Source organism: Dromiciops gliroides, chromosome 4, assembly GCF_019393635.1.
Source record: "Dromiciops gliroides isolate mDroGli1 chromosome 4, mDroGli1.pri, whole genome shotgun sequence".
Classification (NCBI taxonomy): domain Eukaryota; kingdom Metazoa; phylum Chordata; class Mammalia; order Microbiotheria; family Microbiotheriidae; genus Dromiciops; species Dromiciops gliroides.
This window is the reverse complement of record NC_057864.1, coordinates 121089174-121109117: the sequence shown is the minus strand read 5'-3', so window position 1 is coordinate 121109117 and position 19944 is coordinate 121089174. Positions and strand designations below refer to the sequence as shown.

The window sequence follows — 19944 nt, the reverse complement described above, 5'->3', positions numbered from 1 at the left end:
CATCAGCACTTGACCCATACAGGATTCTTTCAAACAGAATGTCCAGAATTCATTTTGTACCACCATAACTTCCATTTCAAATTTAAAATTACAACTTTCACAATTAAAAGCCTGAATATCACAATAGTTAACGAATTAAAGCCAGCCCACTAAAAACATTTAGAAAGTATGCCTTGTACTTACATTAGGATTGCCATTTCTCAAATAATTCCATTTTGTTTTAAATTTAATTTAATTTAATTTTTGGTGAGGCAATTGGGGTTAAGTGTCTGAGGCCGGATTTGAACTCAAGTCCCCTTGAATCCAGGGCCAGTGCTCTATCCACTGCACCACCTAGCTACCCCTTAAATTTTATTTTGATGCCTTTTGTTTTATATTAATTTTCTCTCATTTCTTCTTCCCAACCCCTCAATAAAAAAGAAAACCCTTGTAACAAATATGTAATCAAGCAAAAAAAAAGAAGAAATTTAGTTTTTTTTTTTTAACTTGTGATATCTACCAATTTAGGTACACATGCAGAAAGATTAATGGGTCAAAAGAGACTAAATAAATTATCCAACATATAAGCAGACTAAATAACAGTGTTGTAAAGAAACAGAAGTGATTATTCATTCACATAGAAATTTGATGCATGTTCTATTGAACTACTATTGCTAGCACTATATATTTTTTTCTATTTAACTATTTGTTTTCTTTGCTATTTTTCCCCCTTCTTTTGAAGCTACCTATTAAGTGGTACTTTGCATTAGGATATGTGTCTTGTACTTAATACCCCTAAATGATTTTCAAGGGACTGAAAATTTTTGGCCCAAGGGAGAAATCTAATAACTATTTCAAAAGCTTCCTCTAGAGAAGGGCTTCTTAAATTTTTTCCACTTGCAACCCCTTTTTGCCCAACAAATTTTTATACAACCCCAGGCATAGAGGTATATAACAAAGGTATATATAACCTTTTACTGTCACCAAATTTTTCGTGGACCACCGTTTAAGAAACTAGGCTCTAGAGGCCACATAAATTGTTACTATTTCTTTAAGAAGAGAAGCTGGGAAAATAATTTACTGAACAGACTTTATAAAGGTAATTTTATAGGGGGTGTGGCATCTAGAGAGAGAAGTGATGACATGAGAATTGTTGAAGATGTTTTCTTTTTGTGGCTAGAAAGAAGTTAAAGAGAACAAAGAAAAAGAACATCATAGGATATTCTTTCTTGACGAACTATTTTAAACTTAATCTTGTGAAGAGAATTATTGAGAAGAGACTTGCTTGCTATCTTGATGAAAAGGAAGTTATCTGCATTTATAATGATATATATATATATATTTAAAAAAAAATTTTGGGGGGGGTGAGGCAATTGGGGTTGACTTGTCCAGGGTCACACAGTTAGTAAGTGGTAAGTGTCTGAGGCTGGATTTGAACTCAAGTCCTCCTGACTCCAGGGCCAATGCTATATCCACTGCGCCACCTAGCTGCCCCTATTTATAATGATATTTAGAGGTGACTCCAATTAAATTTTATTTTATTTTCAGCCACAAATTATTCCTCCCCGCTCCCACACATTTTGAAGGTAAAATCCCCAAACCCATTACAAATATGTATAGTCTCAGACTACCCTGTCCCTTCTAAGCCTGTTACATAGAAACTGGACATAGAGATTTTATAGAAATAATTTAAGGTAATTTTGTGAAATTGTATAACACTATAAACTATAGAGCTACTATTGTGAGGCATTAAATTACTATTGATAATAGGGGAAAGGTACAAAAAGTACAAAAGCCAACACAAAGAATGACTAGACAACTCAGTATATGATATTAACCCCAATAGTTTAATTGGAATCATCATTGATTATACAATATTTTGACTGCAAAATTCACTTCTCATGATAAGGGCATTATATACACATATGACTGAAAAACACAAACGTTTGATTTATTCATTTGGTTTTTCTATTTTTTGGGGCAGTTTCTCAAGAATCCAAGATTTTAATTTCTCTAGCTCACTTCTGCTTAGGTCATGATAAAGATTTGGAAAGCTATGAAATGTTGTGCTTACTCCCAATGATTTCAAAATTGAGTTTGTCTCTTCACCCCATGAATGAAGAACTAATTCATCAGCAGTGCCATGACACTGAAATAATTCAGGAAGTACACCTTCATTCTCTTGAAGAGCCTAGTGAGAAGACAAAAAAAAAGTTCCACATCAGCAATTTAACTGTCACCTACAAACAAGACAAAAATGGCTTTAGAAAGGAAGGGGTTGGTATAAAGTTTGATCTTCTTAAAGCTATATCAGCGAGAAAATAGTTGAGAAGATACAAAAAAACTGGCTCAGATTAAAGTTTCTTACAAGAGGACCAAACAAAGGCTTAGCTGAAGGGTTAGCAGAGCTCTCAAGGTTCACATGGTCTAATCACCTAGACATTGGGGAAGTGACTTCTGGGCTTCCTATTAATGGAATTGGGGAGAAAGGATGCAGTGCTTCCTTTAGTGGTTGAGAGAGTAGGAGAACCATAGTCCCCTTTTCCTAAAGAGGAAGGAAGAAGGAATTGCCTGACCAAGGTATAGGATAGAGAGGTAGAAAATGGAAGGGTAAGGGAATTTATATGCTAGACTGAATCCCTATGCCTCCTATACAGTATCAACTGTTGATTAAAAAGTGTCTACTAATGAATTGCTCCATTAAAATACATCCCACTTTGATTAAAAAAAAACAAACAACCTGCTCTACAAAAAGTATCAGAAATGACCTGTCAATGGCTTGTTCATAATATATTTTACAAAATCTGACATAATACTTTGTCATGTATAACATATGCTATGTATACTTTGCCACAGAAAGCATACAGGAATTTAAAAATCTTTTCCCTCAAATATTTCATTTAATAATGTTTTTAGTATTTTCACTATCATCTGGTCACAATCAATCAACTTCACACTTTTTATTATTAATCCCCTGAAAATGTTGTGTAGCTCATTTATTACTATTGTTGTTGTTAAATGATCCTTTTTATTAGCAATTTAAATATGTTGTACAAAGTATTTTTTAAGTTTGTAACTTACCTGATAAACAGCAGATGCTTTATTGAGAAAACTAGAAAGTGCAAATACTCCAGCCAGATCACGATGCTTCCTAAATGCTAAATGTAGCGCCATGCATCCCCCCATTGAAAATCCTCCTAGAGGAAACAAGTCATATAAACTTCAGCAGTAATTAAACCAATAGTCTTAATTACTTACATAAAATATTAGAACGGCACCTGTACCTTCACATATAAATATTTAAAGGCCTTTAAAGGGGCCTAAGATGAAAAAGTATCTCAAAACATTTAATGCGGGGCTTAGTAAAATCTTATCAAATTGATGTTAACCTGTTCCAATGAACAATTCACATTTGGTAAAAATGAATTTACTGCAACAACTTGTCTGTTAATTGTTTGGGTCCTTTGTATAAGTAGGAAAAAAGTCATTAAGGAACAGTCTATGCTGTGTTCTTTTTAGTGCTTTAGGTAGGCACTATTTAGGAACATGGATATGAAAAGAATATATCATTAGGATACTGAGCAAGCTGAGACTCTTTTCTGTGATTTTTAAGTCATAGCAAGGTATAACGTAATCTTTATCTAACAGTGCCAAGATATTCTCTTCTTTACAGATAAAATCTAAGAAGAGAAAGCCTATTTATTTCAACGCACAGTTAATTTTTGAAACTTTACTAAAACTTTCAACCAGTGTTCTAATGAGACAATCCATTTGAGGGTTGAGTATATTTGGTTTCTCAGCCAAATTAAAACTTACTTATTTGCTTAATTTTCAGCACTAAAATGAAAACGAGGAGGTCATATATCACTGGTATCATAAAATTGTAATAAAAGAATCAGAATTTATAATGGAATACAATTTAAATGATAAATGTTATCAAAAGAAAAGGAAATTAAGCACAAAACTTAAAATATTACCCATATAAATTAAAATTAGGCCAAGAATCTGAATTCAGTTTTTCCATGCTTCATATCTATCTTACACAGCTGGTATGAGTAGCTAAAAGCTCAATCAACCAGAACTTATTTAAGCACCTGCTATGTGCCAGATATTAGCACTAGGGACACAAAAAGACAAAAATGAAACAGTCCCTGCCTTCAAAGAGCAAGTAATTCACTAAGTATGTCAAACAAGGTATAAAAAGGCATTAGGGAACTTATAGATTCTTACGAATTCATCTGCAATCCTTCTTTGCCAAGTAGGGAATATCGCATAACCTTTGTTAGACAATTGTGATGAAGTGAAATTAACTATATGCGGGAATTATTAACAGTGGCCTAAAAGCTGCTAGGTCAAGGAAAAAAGAAATCCTACTGATGTCAAAATGAAAATTCAAAATGAAACTGAGAATTAGTGCTAAATTTCTTCAAGATTTTAATGTTCACTTACACAACAGGACTCATCATCTTTTCTTCTAAAATCACCCTTCCTTCTGACTTTCCTGTTTCTAGCTAGGGTACTATCATCTTTACATTCATCAAGGTTCACAAATTAAGAGTCAATCTCAACTATTCTTTCTTCCTTGCCGCCCACATCTCTTACACCCATTCCTTTTTTATCCATTCAATGGCTACTATCCTAGTTCAAGACGTCAGCACCTCTATCATTGCCTATTTTAATAGTGTACTAATTGTTCTTCCTGCCCCTTGTCTCTACCCCTCTCCTCAGTGCATCCTCTACATAGTATTTCTAAAGCTCAGGATTGACCATGACATTCCCCTGCTTGGGAAAAATCAGTATCCCATCATACCCCTGGAACAAACTATGAAATGTTTTGTTTTGTTATGGAAATGCTTGTTTTATTACCCAAGTTCATAATAAAAAAATTAAAATGCTTCATAAGCTAGCTCCACACAACTCTTCCAGATTGTTTCCGTTTTACTTTGTTATAGTTTATGTTCCTACCAAACTGGTCTACCTGCCCTAGAGATAATAGTCCATCTCCAGCCCCCATGCCTTTGCACAGATTGCCATGGAATGCTCTTCTCCTCCTCACTTCCACCTCCTGGAAACCCTACCTGCCTTCAAAGTTCAACTCAAATTCCATGAAAAGGCTTTTCATAATTCTCCCAAATGTTGGTGCCCTCCTCTAGTTACTCTTTATTTCATATTTTCTTATCTGTGTACCTCCTAATCCCAATGTAAATACCTTGAAGACAGGGATTGTTTTTCCCTCTCTTTATCTCCAGGATGTAGTAGTATCTGACATACAATAAGTAGGCAGGTGGTTAATGAATGCTTGCTCTGTCAATGGATGAGTTATTATTATTATGTTTTTGTGTGAGGCAATGAGGGTTAAGTGACTTGCCCAGGGTCACACAGCTAGTAAGTGTCAAGTGTCCAAATCTGAACTCATGTCTTCCTGAATCCAGGGACAGTGCTTTATCCACTGCGCCACCTACCTCCCTCGATAAGCTATATTTTTATATGAAATTGGACTAATAAAAATTTAGTGTGCTAGTAAATATATCTGCAAATTGGATGATTCGAGGGAATTTATTATTTTTCTATAAAAATAAATCTCATTCACATGACATTTTTATTCCACAAGTTTAATTATTTTGATTTTTAAAAAGTTAGGAGAAAGGAATCTGTAATAATAACAACTAAGTTCCTAGAAATGAGAAGAGAACCACAAGAACTTCCATAGTGCTTTAGAAGCTTGATAAAATAATCAAAAGGAAGATACAATAACGGACATTAAGATTTCATTTAAAATAATGAAAGAATATTAAATTCATCCTTTAGAAACTATAATGAATATTAATTTCACCCAATGAAGGAAGTATGAAAAAGAAGAACAAAGAGATTAAGTAGATTGGAGAACAAATCACAGAACTATTAATTATATATAATTTAATATAATTAAAGAGAAAGATCATTGTCCCTTTCAGGATACTCACCAACCCAGATTATGTTGTTCTTCTAACTCAGGCCCATTTCACCTCCTCTGCCCCAGATGGGAAATGCTCTTTTCCTGCCTGTTTGCAGGAATTCCTTGAATATTTAGGCTTTGCTTTGGTTGATATATGCCATATACACTCCAAAACCTCTCAAGTGGGAGAAATAAGAAATGACTACTGAGCAAGTTTTAAGTGCCCATTGTTCTGATTGGTGGTATTCAATGAGAGATTCTTCAAATTCCATAATAACCAAAGAAAAGCAAATTAGAAAAACTTTAAGATACTACTTTACACCCACTAGAATGGTAACAATAGCAAAAAGGGGAGGAACAAAACTCATTGTTTTCATGGTTATTGGAAAATAGCTATTTTTATTCATTGTTCGTTCATGGGACTGTACTCTGTTATAATCATATGGGAAGGTAATATACAATATGAGTTGCAAAACTGGTAACACCCGAGGTTCAGTCTGCATCACCAATTGTATACTTGACATTTCAAAATAGAAAACGTGGAGGCATCTCAAATTCATCTTGTCTAGAACTGAACTAATTTGTCTTTCCACCCAAACCAACTGTTCTAAGATATTTCAATTGAAGGCCACAACATTCTTTCAGTTTCTCAGGTCTGTAACCTCAACATTATAGACTCCTCATTCTCCCCTCTTATATATACAATCAACTGCAAAATCATGCCATTTTGACTTCATAACATCCACTGTATTTAACCTTTACACTATCTCACTACCATCTTATTCAGGCTGTCACTATCTCTTAGATTATTGCAACAGCTTCCAAATTGGTTTCTCTGATGCAAGTCTCTTCCCATTGTGTTCAAAGATTTTCCTTAAAAAGAGCTTGACCAAATTACTCTCCTATTCAAACTCCAGTAGCTTTATATTGACTGTTTAGCTCTTTAAAGCACTTTACAATCCAGTCCCCACCTATCTTTCCAGCGAATATTATTCCTCCTCACTGGAAATTATTCTTCCTCCTTCACTCTGCAATCCTCAGTTCACCACATGCCATCTTAGGTCTTGGTGCCTGTGCACTGGGCCATCCCTTACGCTTGGATTGCATTCTACATTGGAATGCCACTCAGAATTTTGCTCTTTCCTCAAGACAGAGTTCAAGCATCCCCTTTTACATGAAGCTTTTCCTATTTTCCTCAGATACTTAAACCTCTTCCCTACTAAACAACATTTTATTATTCTAATATGCAATTATTTGTAGTTATTCTCTTCATTTTTCTATATATAATTATATATGTACTTGTCTGTTCAAAAGAATGCATAATTGAGGAGGATTGTAGTATTCTTTGTTTGTATTCCCAGTGCTTATTCCAATGAATGGTAGATAGTAGGTATTTAACAAGTTAGATTAATATAATGGAAAATCATTTAATGGCATAAAATATGAAATTTACAAGAAAACATGGAATGACAAAGATGATATGTTACTAATGCCTTCCCCACTTAGACCTAAATGAAGACTTAATATGATATGATAAATATATAGGAAAAAAATGAGACAATACTTCAGAATTTCTGAAGTCTACCGAATCAGTCCTGAAAGAAAAATCATGTCCATGAAAAATTATATTAATAATAATTTTAAATGATCCATGAATGGAATATGAAACTAAAAAATTAGAAAACAAGTAAACAAAACCCAAAATCTTAAAAAAATAGAATATGGTTATGCAAGCCTTGCATTTGAAAGCCAAATTTTCTATTCAGTTCAGGTCTTTTCATCATGAATGCCTGAAAAGTCCTCTCACTGAATTGCCATTTTTCCCTGAAAGATTATACTCAATTTTTCTGGGTAGGTGATTCTTGGTTGTAATCCCAATTCCTTTGCCCTCCAGAATATCATATTCTATGCCCTAAGATCCTTTAATGTAGAAGCTGCTAGATCTTGTGTTATCTTGACTGTGACTCCACAGTACTTGAATTTTTTCTTTCTGGCTGCTTGCAATATTTTCTCCTTGACCTGGGAGCTCTGGAATTGGCCTATATTATTACTGGAGGTTTTCATTTTGGGATCTCTTCAGGAGGTGATCAGTGAATTCTTTCAATTTCTATTTTACCTTCTGGTTCTAGAATATCAGGGCAATTTTCCCTGACAATTTCTTGGAAGATGATGTCTAAGTTCTTTTTTTGATCATGGTGTTCAAGTTGTCCAATAATTTTCAAACAATCTGTCCTGGATTTATTTTCCAGGTCAGTTGTTTTTCCAAGGAGATATTTCACATTGCCTTTTTTTTTCATTCTTTTAGTTTTGCTTTATTGTTTCTTGATTTCTCATAAAGCCATTAGCTTCCATTTGCTCAATCCTAATTTTTAAGCAATTATTTTCTTCAGAGAACTTTGGTATCTCCTTTTCCATTTGGCTTTTCAAACTGTTGACTTTTTTCATGACTTTCCTGCATCTCTCTCATTTCTCTTTCCATTTTTTCCTCTACCTCTCTTACCTTATCTTCAAAGTCCTTTTTGAATACTTCAATGGCCTGAAACCGATTCATATTTTTTTAAAAGCTTTGGATGTAGGAGCTTTGGCTTTATCTTCCGAGGGTGTATTTTGATCTTTCTTGTCACCACAGAAACTTTCTAGGGACAGCATTTTTTTTCTGTTTTCTCATTTTCCCAGCCTACTTCTTGACTTTTAACTCTAAAGTGGGGCACTGCTTCCAGGGTAGAGGGCACATTGTCCCAAGCTTCAGGGGTTTTGTGCACCTGTTTTCAGAGATACTTCTAGGAATTTGTAAGTTTTTAGTTCTTCCAAAGTTGTATGATCTAAGGAGGGGTATGTTTAGTATTCTCCCAGCTTGTGCTCTTGTCTGCAAGCAACAATGGACCTGCTTTTCTGCCCTGGAACTAAGAGCAGAGTAGCACTCCACTGTGGCCACAAGTTCCAGGGTGCTTGAGCTCCTTCTCAACCTGGCACCTCCATGCAAGACTGTGACCTGGATCTGAGTATGGGTCTCAGTGCTGGCAAAGAGATCCCTGTAATCTCTTTCTGACCAAATTTTCAACCCCCTTACCATCTGTGGGCTAAGTTCCTGAAGCAGTTGCTGCCACTGCTGATTCAGAGGCTCTCAAGTCCCATTCCTGGTTTTCTGGGGCTGGGGTTGGGTCTGTTCTGGCGTGGCCTGCGCTGGGCTGTGCTCCACTCTCACCCCTGCTGACCTTCTAAGTTATCTTTGGCTGGAAAATTATTTCACCCTGTCTTTTTTGGGCATTATTTGAAGGTATTTGGAGGAGTCTTGGGGAGAACTCCAGCAAGTCACTGTCTTTCCTCCACCATCTTGGTTCTGCCCTCCCCCCAATCCATATATATATATGATAAATTCTAGAATGTATTTCTTTTCTAATTTCATACTGAATAGGGGGTATAAGAAGTTTTAGAACCTTGGAAATATGTAACCCTGTCCCATGCAATGTCCCGTATTCACCAAAATACCTATCACATATGTTTTTTTTTTTTTAAGCAACAAAGAATTAGAAACAAAGTGGATGCCTACTGATTGTAGAATAGCTAAACAAGATGGGGTAGACGAATACAATTTTAAACTACTGCGCCATAATAAATACTATCCAAAAAATATGGGAAGGCTTATATGAATGAATCCAAAGTAAAGTAAGCAGAATTGGAAAAACAATAAGCAAGAAGCAGCAAGGCACCCTTTGAAACAAGAGGTAGCAGGTGCCAGGCAAGTCAAACCACCACCAGGACCACCATCTATCCTAAAACCCTAATGGAGACAGCCAAGGACCCTGATCGAGCCCATGGGAATAGCAGTGTCTCCCAAACTGCCAGACCTACTTCCAATCCAGCCTTTGTAACCACCACTGAAAACAGGAGACCTTGTAGAGAAGGGGTCCTTCCTTCTTCATCATCACCAGAGACAACTGCTGTTCAAGTGCCACCAAAAGGTAGATAAGGCAGATAAGGCACAAAAGCCCTGGAGTGGTAACAGAAAATAGACCACTAGTTTTTCTTCTAGCCCAACACTCATAGCCATTATTGTGAGAAGCAACTCCTTCTGTGGATAGGGGATTAGACATCCCCACCAACTTTCACTCATAGGACAGGCAAGTTAGACTAGCTAAAGCAGCAAAGAACCCCGAAGAACAGACAGGAGACAGCACATGTTATGGAAGTCACACCACCACCACCACCACTACTACTTTGACCACCCTACCCCCTCAGAACCTGATGGAGAGATCAGGACCCTGAACCTAAGACCCTTGGAAATAGCAATGCTTCCAGCCCAGTGCCCTCAGCCACCATCCTGGGACGAAAATCCTATGGTGATAGAGCTTAACAATTACTCCTATGGATGCTATAGACAAGAGTTTTTACCACCAAAGTCCTTGAGACCATCAAATGGTCCAACATCAGAAACTGATGGGATTTTATCCATGAAAATAACATTAATAAAAAGATATTCAATCAGTTTTGCTGCTATATCCTAAGGACCATGGGATCTTTGTATATGACTTACAGCTAAAATCTTCCCCCATTAGAGTGTAAATTCCTTGACAGGAAGGATTGTCTTACTTTCCTATTTATATTCTCAGTGCTTAACGATCATCATTCATTCAGTATTCACAATAATTACAAAAATTTAAATGGAAAGGAGAACAACAAAATAATCAAAACCAAAGACTACGAAATTATGATGAACAAGCTTAAATCCACAGAAGACTTGTGAGAACATACCTCCATCCCGTCTTTTAAAAAATGTACTACGGGTATGGAACACTATATTATAATGTTGGACTTGGTCAATGTCTCAGTTATTTTTACAAAACTTTTTTTCTTATGTAAGGGATGGTAGGGGTGGGATGAGAAATATAATTTGCAAAAACAAGATACAAAAACAAGGAACATAGTTTGTAATTTGTTATAAAAAGCAAAGTATAGGAACACTTATAAAAATAAAGAATAGAGAAAAAAGGAAATCATGAAATAACACTATGCTTTTTGAAGTCACACTGTCCTTGTATACTGACTGGGTTTTCTATTCTTTGAATGATGATTTTGGCCTCAATAAAACATCATAGGTTTTTACTAGGGAATGGCTGAACAAATTGAGCTATGTGATTGTGACGGATTACTACTGTGATAAGAAATGATGCGCAGGTGCTCTCAGAAAAACCTGGAAAGACTTACATGAACTGATGCAAAGGTTAAAAGTACTGTACACAAAGTAACAGCAATATTGTAAGATGATAAGCTAAGAATGACTTGGCTTTTCTCAGCAATACAATGATCCAGGGAAACTCTGAAGGACTTATGATGAAGAAGGCTATCCATCCCCAGACAGAGAACTGATGGTGTCTGAATACAGACTGAAGCATCCTTGTTTTTACTTTATTTTTCTTTAGGTTTTTTTTTCCCCTAGGGGGAAGGTGGGGTGTATGCTTTTTCTCACAACATGACTTATGTAAATGTTTTACATGATTACACATGTATAACCTATGTCTAATTGCTTGTCTTCTTGATGACGGGATGGGGAAGGGAGGGAATTTTTAACTAGTTTTAAAAATGAAAGTTTAAAATTGTTTTACATGTAATTGGGGAAAAATAAAATATTAAAGTTAAATGAAAGAAAAAAGTTTTTACTAAATTTTAAGTGCTGAACTGTTTGTTTAGTTCTTACTACTAGGGGAGAAGTTTTATTAAAAATGAAGTTACAGCAAAAAAAAAAAAACATCTAGGGTGGCCTGAAGATGTGCTTGTGTGGCTTCTTTTATATAATTATCCATTTCCAGCATTATAGTACTATTGGAAGATATTAAGTGGACCTAGAGTCCATCCATAGTTGGAAGAGTTATCTTTTTATTAGAGATACAAATGGGAGTTATCTTTATAGAACTCTACCAGTGTGAAGCATTGTAGTTCAATTGTCCTGCTACCATACAGCATGCTATCAAAGAGAATATTTTAGAAGTATTATTAATATAATTTATCTGCATATTATATTGATAATGGCACATAGCAGAAAACAGAATTTTGACCTCAAGTAAAGTGAATAGGGTGGTCCAGAAATCTGATATGAACTGAGGTTGGTTGTGACTCAGTGAGGAAATTCTGTGAAACCAAAAGATCTCCTGCTTGAATAATTTTAGTCATTTGTACAGTAGTGGGGCTATAGGACACAGGGAAGAAAATGAGTCATTTTCACCAAGCAACTCATTGTCATCCTGGCCTTGCAATGATAATCCACTACATTGAAGACTTAGGGTTACTATGAGCCCAAGTGCAACTGAAGTGCTTAATAAATGTGTGTTGAATGAAAGTGTGATCAGGCTGCAGATTCTCAAAGCCTGGTCTCTTTCCAAATTGGTTGGTATCCTTTCCTAATGCTTTTTCAAGGCATAGAAATTTTCTTGGAAGTTCAATGGATAAGTCAGGAGAATGCAGCTTCTGGCAGGTCCAGCTGAGCTGGAAAGGCTTTAAGTATAAAACTGGTAACAAATGGTGTGCTTGTTTTACAAGAAGTATGTCTACGAGGTTTCATTCTATGTTGGCTGTATGGTGTTGACTTCTTATTCATAGATTTTTAACTACAACAAGTGTATCTGTATCAAGGAAAGGGCTAACCCAAACCAATAAAATTACAGGTCCTTTCAATATTCTCAGCGTAACCAGGATTTAACTTCTTCTTCCTGGGCATTCCCCTGCATCCTAACAGTCATTAACATCTATCAGTTCAGTCTCCTCCACATTGATTCCTCTCACCTAAAGAAAAATGTTCAAACTTCTTAAGCCCAGCAATTCATACCATCCAACATGATTCCAACTAACCTTTCCAATCTAATATTCTCACTACCTATACGATCTTAGGGCACTTATTGTCTTCTGACTAGGACTCTCTGTGTTTTGCTCTCGCTGTTCCCTCTGAATAAAATTACCCTCTCTTGGCCTCAGATTTTGAGGGTCAAAATCTTCATTCTTTCTCACCCAACACAAAGACCACTTCTGGGATGGCTTTCCTTGAAGCCCTCAGTTGGAATCTATCACTCTATGTTCTAAATACCCCATACCTCTCTTAGACATGCTATTAATCTATTAAGATCTATCCTGTTCTAAGTAAGAGTGGATGTCACATAGTAAAAATTGAATAAAATTGTGTTAAATGTAATTGAATTTGATAGAGGGGGCCCACATTATTGATGCTTATTCTGTCCTCACATATAAAACACAATAATTTCCTGTACATGGCATATGCTAAAATAAAATGCTTAACTAAATCACTACCTATACTGAACACTATTGCCCCTAAACTATTAACTTGAAGAAATTTTTAAGAAATGTATAACAGAAAATTAAATATTATTTCATGCATAATTATAATCATTCTAACTCCCCTACTTTTCAATGACTTAAATGTTACCCTGATTGAAAAAAAGCTTTAAATAAATTTCCTCTGGCAGCTTAACAAATACTATGATCTCTTAATATCTCAATGAACACAATTTGTTTAAATTTCCTAAAACCTTGGCTCAAACATGTTTTGTATTTTTAAAATCTTACTTAAAACAGGAGTGAAACCATTCCTTTTCCTTGTGATTAGATTCTACTGCAAATATCTTTAGAATATTCTTTTCCCTGCCATAGTTTTGTGTTTTGTTTTTAATTTGAAAAGGGGGCAATATAACAACTTAGGTTTTTGATAGTTAGGATAACAAAATAAGATATCAAAATATTTCAAAACCAACTTAAGAATGAAAAAACGTTATTTATATTTAACATAAAAGTGCCTAAATTCCAAATTTGGAGCCTACTAGTTCTCAACAGCTTTGAGTTTTAATAAATTTCAGTTGTGTTCTCTTTTCACTTTAATTAGTTTTAATGACTATAATTGTCAGTCTTACACTTGCTTAAATAACTGCTCAGAGAAATTATGTGAATTTCTCCAAAAAGTTTGAAATTTATAATCTACTACATAAACATGATTAGTTAAGAAAAAAGTTTGTATTCTTAAAATATACTTATACTTTATTACCTCAAAGTATACATAATACCATGTAAAAGTAAAATTCAATTATGTTATGCTAAAATATTTATAGAATTAAACTGAAAAGAACAAATATGTACAGTTTAATATAATTTACATATTATTCCTATTGAAAAATACAATTAAACATAATATCAAAAATATATTTCTGATTATATGTGCTACATATTACTGATAGTCTTACCAACTAGTATCCTATTCTTCTTTATGCCATTTTTTACTTCTTCATCAATCAAATTTGCAAGTACTTGGCACATTGAGTCAATAGATTCAAGGTGTTCTGGGCAATCATTTGATATTTTATATCTGTCAAACCACACATTGGAGAGACCTCCATTCATCGGTGTATATGGCCTATAAAAGATTAATGTAAAGAGATATTTAATTAAGTTTACCAATGAGAAAATTTTAAATTAATTTTAAGAAAATGGGAACAATCTTAAATTCCTTTTTTGAGTTTCCAAAATAGGGAGCAAATTTTCCAGTTTTCAGAAATCAAATAGGGCTACAAAATTTCCACCTACATGTGCATGAATTCCATTTTCATTATCCCCTCCTCCATTCTTATTCATATCTATCCCTACTTCTTTATAACCAAAAGATCAGAGACACCCAGAATTAAAATGGAAATCAGAGGCCATCTATACCCCTATATAAAATCCCTAACAGGCGGCCATAGAATTTAAGGCTAGAAGGGATTTTGGAGTTTATCTGGTTCAATCACATCACTTCATAGTTGAGCCAGAGAGACTTAAGTTATTTGCCATAGTTCACACAGGGAGTATGCAGCAGAGCCTTGGATTCAATCCCCAATGTTCTTTCCACTACATTAGAAATTCTTTAGTAATGGGGAACCAGCTATTTTCTGGGGTGGAAATAAGCTTTTTGACAGCTCTAATTGCCAAGAATTTTCTCCTTACATGAAGCCCAAATATACCTTTATGCAATGTATATCAACTTCCCCTAGTTCTGCCATGAAGAACTTAAATTAAGCCCTCCTTCCACATAAACACTTCAAATTCTTGGGGCAGCTAGGTGGCACAATGGATACAGCCCTGGCCCTGAAGTTGGGAGGACCTGAGTACAACTTTCACTTCAGACATTTACTAGCTATGTGACCCTGAACAAATCACTTAACCCCAATTGCCTTAAATATCCAGGGCCATCTCCAGTCATCTTGGTATATATCTTACCACTGGACCCAGGTGGCTCTGGAGGAGAAAGTGAGATTGGTGACCTTACACAGCCCTGTCTCACTTAAATTCAATTCACCACAAGTCATAACATCACCCTGAAGTTACGGTCCTCTTCAGGAATGAAGGACAAACAACAACTTCAAATTCTTAAAGAAAACAAGTACTTCCCCTTCAAACACAAACTTCCTTAAAAAAAAAAAAAAAGAAAAAAACCCAAGATACAAAATAAGTGAGTTATATTTTATTTTTCTTAAATTTACTCAATCAACTTTGATGAAAAGACAAAAGACAAAGAATTTTTTTTTTTAAATCAGCAAATGTTTTTAACTTGGCTTGCTTCCTATTTAAGCCCTGGACATGAGTCAGTATTTATATCATTGGCTTACATAGTCCTATCTGGTTAGACAAAGGCTGCCCAAGCAACAGGAAAGAAAAAAAGAATTTTAATCACTTCCAAACAAAAGTAAATCTTGAATCGGTATGGAACCTATACACCAGGCAGAAGACAAAGAGAAATGCTGGATCACCACTTATTGAAATGGTAAAGAAGGGATTGTTGGTTCTGGAGAACCTCTGAAATCTCTTTTAAATCAGATTCTGTGATTCTTGAAATCCATGATATTTTTCAAATGAAAAGAGATCAAGCTACATCTCCAATGTCTTGACTGGGGAAGTTGATTAATCTCTATTAAATTTCTCCTTATAGATTCAGTCCAATGTTCTACACTTTCAAGATCTTGTTTTAATTCTCTCATCCAAATGAGCTATCTTCGCGACTTGTTGTGTCAATATTTGATAAGTATACTATCTATACCTTTAGCGAAGTCATTGATAATATTAAATAACACAGAGTCAAACACAGTTCCCTTGGGGACACTGCTAGAAATTTCTAAGTTGAGAATTAACAATTAATGATTACTGTTTGAGTCCAAACAATTATACTGTACTGTCATCTAGCTCAGTAGTGATGAACTCAATAGAAACCGGATCACTAACCCTGTAGGTGAATATGGACTTAAAAATCACATATTAACATTATCTAATTTCCACTGTATTTTAAAATTTTATTTTGTTAAATATTTCTTAATTACATTTTAATCTGGTTCAGTGGCACCAGGAAGTGTTGTGGTTGGGACAGCATGTTTGACACCTCTGATCTAGTTCACATCTTTCTTTTTTTTCCCCCCCACAAGAGTAACATGAAAGCCTTTACCAAATGCTTTGTTACAATTCTGCTATAATATTCCATATTGGATACCCAAGAGGAGTATTCAAACTGAAGCACGAGGAAAAAAAAATTGTTTTAAGCAAGAATATTAAGGCTATCACAGCAGAACATTCATATAAGGCAGTAAAAAATGAGGCATGATGAATGCATGTGAGGCTGACATACTAGATATAAAATATTCCAGTTTTAGGCTGATTTATATAAATCCCAAAGCTCAAGAGTAAATTTAAATCTCAATACCAAGGCTGTATTAAAAGAGCTGTATAGCACAATGGTGTGGTTACAGAACTGAGAAGTGTAAACTATGACGCAGCTGAGAAAGAAAAATAAATCTTGTGAGGACATTAATGAAGCTTGTGATCCAAATGTGCCTATGGCAAAATAATTTGGTACAAAGTGATAATACTAGAACAAGAGGTAGAAAAGAAGTTAGAGAAGGTCCTGATGATGACTTATGTTCTCTTTTCTGTAAGAGTATAGTTCAGTTACAGTGTGTGACTGATTCCAATAAGATTACTACCATGTTCCTTCCCTCCTATTTTATTTTTCTAGTATGCTGTGCTTGGTTCAGGATAGAGTTAAGAGAAGTATAATATGGTCTAAATTTGAATTTTGGATAAAGTAATTTTTGCTTCAGTATCTCCATTCTCTGAAATAGAAATTTAAGAAAAACTGATGACAATCTACTTAAAGTGACAATAAAAATGAAAATAGGTCCTTTCCAGATAGAATTAGCATCATTAATAAAAAAAAAGAAAAGATTTTCTTAAACTGTCACTTTAATGACTGAATCACACAGAATTCATGATACTCTTTTAGAGCCTTGGAATAAAATGTTATTTTTCTATCTTACCCATACTTTATTTCCCATTTTATTCTGCTACTTCTCCAAGTGTTTATTTCTCTGTCAAAGCACTTAAATTTAAGGATGATATCATAGCCTAAAATGTGAATCATACTTGGAACTGAGCCACACACTCTTACACACATAGACACACATGACTTTTTTTCAATACTTCAATCTTGTGAATTAATTGCTCTTAAAGAATAGAAAAAGGTCTATGCTGATGTAACACAAATGTTAGTATTTCTACTAAAATTGTAGCTTTCTTTGCCTTTCAAATATTTGAAAGAATTAAGGTTCTTTAAAAGATATTTGGAATAAGGACAATGGAAATGTGGCATTTTAAGAATAACTGGTTTTGTTTAATCCAAATCCCTGTAATTATGACAAAAATACTCTATACTAAAATCATTTTTATTAGCTGGTACAACACAAGTCAGATATTATCATGCCAAACAAATACATTTGGAAAGGAACCATATGCACATGTCCAATAAAAAAAGAATAAAAATTTTCAATACAATTAAACTATACTTAAAATTTTAAAATGCTGCTGTGTTGGAATGATACTTACAAAGCAAAGAAATAAAAAAGTTGGTTAATTCAGTTTCATATTATATATTTATTGCTCCTTAGAAATCACACAATCTAAAGGTCATTCAATGGTAGTTATAACAACCACCACTTGTGTCAGTAAAGGATAACATCGAACTTAATTACTTTCCTTTAAAGTAAAAAACCTTAAAATTATCACTAAATGAAATAAGGATCAAATTTCCTTTGCTAAGTATTTTGAAATGTTATTGGGGAAACAATCTTTAAAATAATAAAAATGAATTAATTTGTATAAATTAATTTTATTATGGGTTTAAACCAAAAAAAAATATTATACACACAAACTGTTTTTTTTTTTTTGCCAACTTTTACTTTGTGCTACCACATTGCCCCTTCTCTTCCTGCCAATGCCGAACATGTCTTAAAAGAATGTCTAAACTAGAGGTGTCAAACTCAAACAGGAACATGGGCCAGCCTATCTTCCTTCAGGAGGCATACTAACTTGGTTTTTGGAGTACTGTCTGTTGAATATTGGTTGCTAAATTCTCTTGTTTACACTATCTTCATTTCCAGACCACTCACTCACTCCTGAATTCCTTAAAATTTAGCTTTTGATTCCCATGATTTCATTGAAATTATTCCCTCAAAGGTTTCTAGTCACTTAAGGGTTAAACTCAAAAGCATTTTTCTCATTATTCTCTTTGACCTTTCTGCAGAATCTGATAGTGTGGACCATTCCTTTCTTACTGAAGCATTTCTAGAGGTTTCCTTGACACTGAAATTGTCTGGTTTTCCTGCTTCTCTTAGTGTTCCGGCCCTGGTGCTTCTTCACTGAGCCATTCCTTAGGCATTCCCTAAAGCTCTTTCTTCACCTTCCTCTTTCCACAGCTTCTTTAGCAATCTCATCCACTGATAGAAAATAGCTCCCAAAACTCCAGGTGTAATATGACTATTTGTGCTGAGTTCCAGACTATCAATTTCCAATGCCTACTGGAATTTTTCATCTGGATGTCCATGCAGCACCTAAGTTCAATATGTCTAAAACAAAACATAATTTTAATACAAAAAACCTGCTTTTTCCCCTAATTTGTTTCAGTAAATGGTACCATCATTCTCTGAATCACTTGTGCCCAAAATTTTGAAGTCATTTTTCATCTTTTAATTCCTTCCCTTCTTCCCACTGTCCAATCAATTCTATCTTTTAAGTCTCATTGCAACCACCCTAGTTCAAGTTTTCATCATGCATGCCTGACCTCAACTACTGCAATGTCTTTTATAAGGTCTTCCTGCTTTCAGTTTTTCTCTTTTTCAGTAGAGCTCTAACATATATGCCTGATAAGTATTTCCCAAGGAATTACCCTGATCATATCACTCTTCAAAAACTCTCAGTAGTTCTTTATTTTCCAGTAAACAATAAAGAATAAATTATTCTGGAATTGAAAGCCTTCTACAATCTACCTCCAAGCTACCTTTCAGCTTTATTTTAAATTACTGTTGTTTATATAATCTAATTCTAGACAAACAACATTACTTTCTATCTCCTATTCATTTTGAGATGCTTTCCATTTCTGTGCCTTTATATTCACAATCCATTATGACTGGAAAAGACCTCTTTTCCTTCCCACTCACCCCCTTTTCTGCCTGGTAAAATCTTTTCCATCCTAAAATGTCCAACTCAGATGTTACTTCCACCATGAAGTCCTCTCTGATCCTCCCACCTTAAAATGATGTCTCCTTCCTCAAATTTCTCATAGCACTTTGTCTGGATCTTTCTTTTGCATTTAACACATTCTCCTTCATACTATTATTATTTGTGACCTACCTTCCATTAATGGAGTGGGTATTTTTGATCTAGGGTAGATATGACAAAGGGTAAGGGAAGAGATTGGTCCACTCATAGTGGTTCAGGTATCTAAATGCACTGATATATAAGATGTTTCAATGACATGGGAACAGATAATAGTCTAGGTTTTTTTTAAACAGTCTAGTTTTGCTTAAGTATAAAATGTATTTAAAAAACAAAAAAGTATAAAGTGTATTAAAGAAAATACCAAGAAATAAGACTAGAGAAGTAATTTGGAAGAAATATTAGGCTAAAGAGTTTGATAATGAGAAGTCTGAATGTTTTTGTGTACAGAAGTGAAGTACTTA

At 34.6% G+C, this 19944-nt stretch overlaps 1 protein-coding gene across 1 annotated transcript in view; it reads right to left on the bottom strand.

Annotated features, from left to right (window-relative positions):
* Positions 1-1807: 1807 nt before the first annotated feature.
* LYPLAL1 (lysophospholipase like 1) overlaps positions 1808-19944 on the bottom strand; it is a 44582-nt gene continuing 26445 nt past the window's right edge. Inside the window, exons 3-5 of the mRNA XM_044004701.1 lie at positions 14155-14324; positions 3061-3176; positions 1808-2170 (exon numbers count right to left, since the gene is read on the bottom strand). Of these exons, the coding sequence (XP_043860636.1) occupies positions 1931-2170; positions 3061-3176; positions 14155-14324 (526 nt within the window). The 3' untranslated portion in view covers positions 1808-1930. The remainder of the gene's footprint in view (positions 2171-3060; positions 3177-14154; positions 14325-19944) is intronic.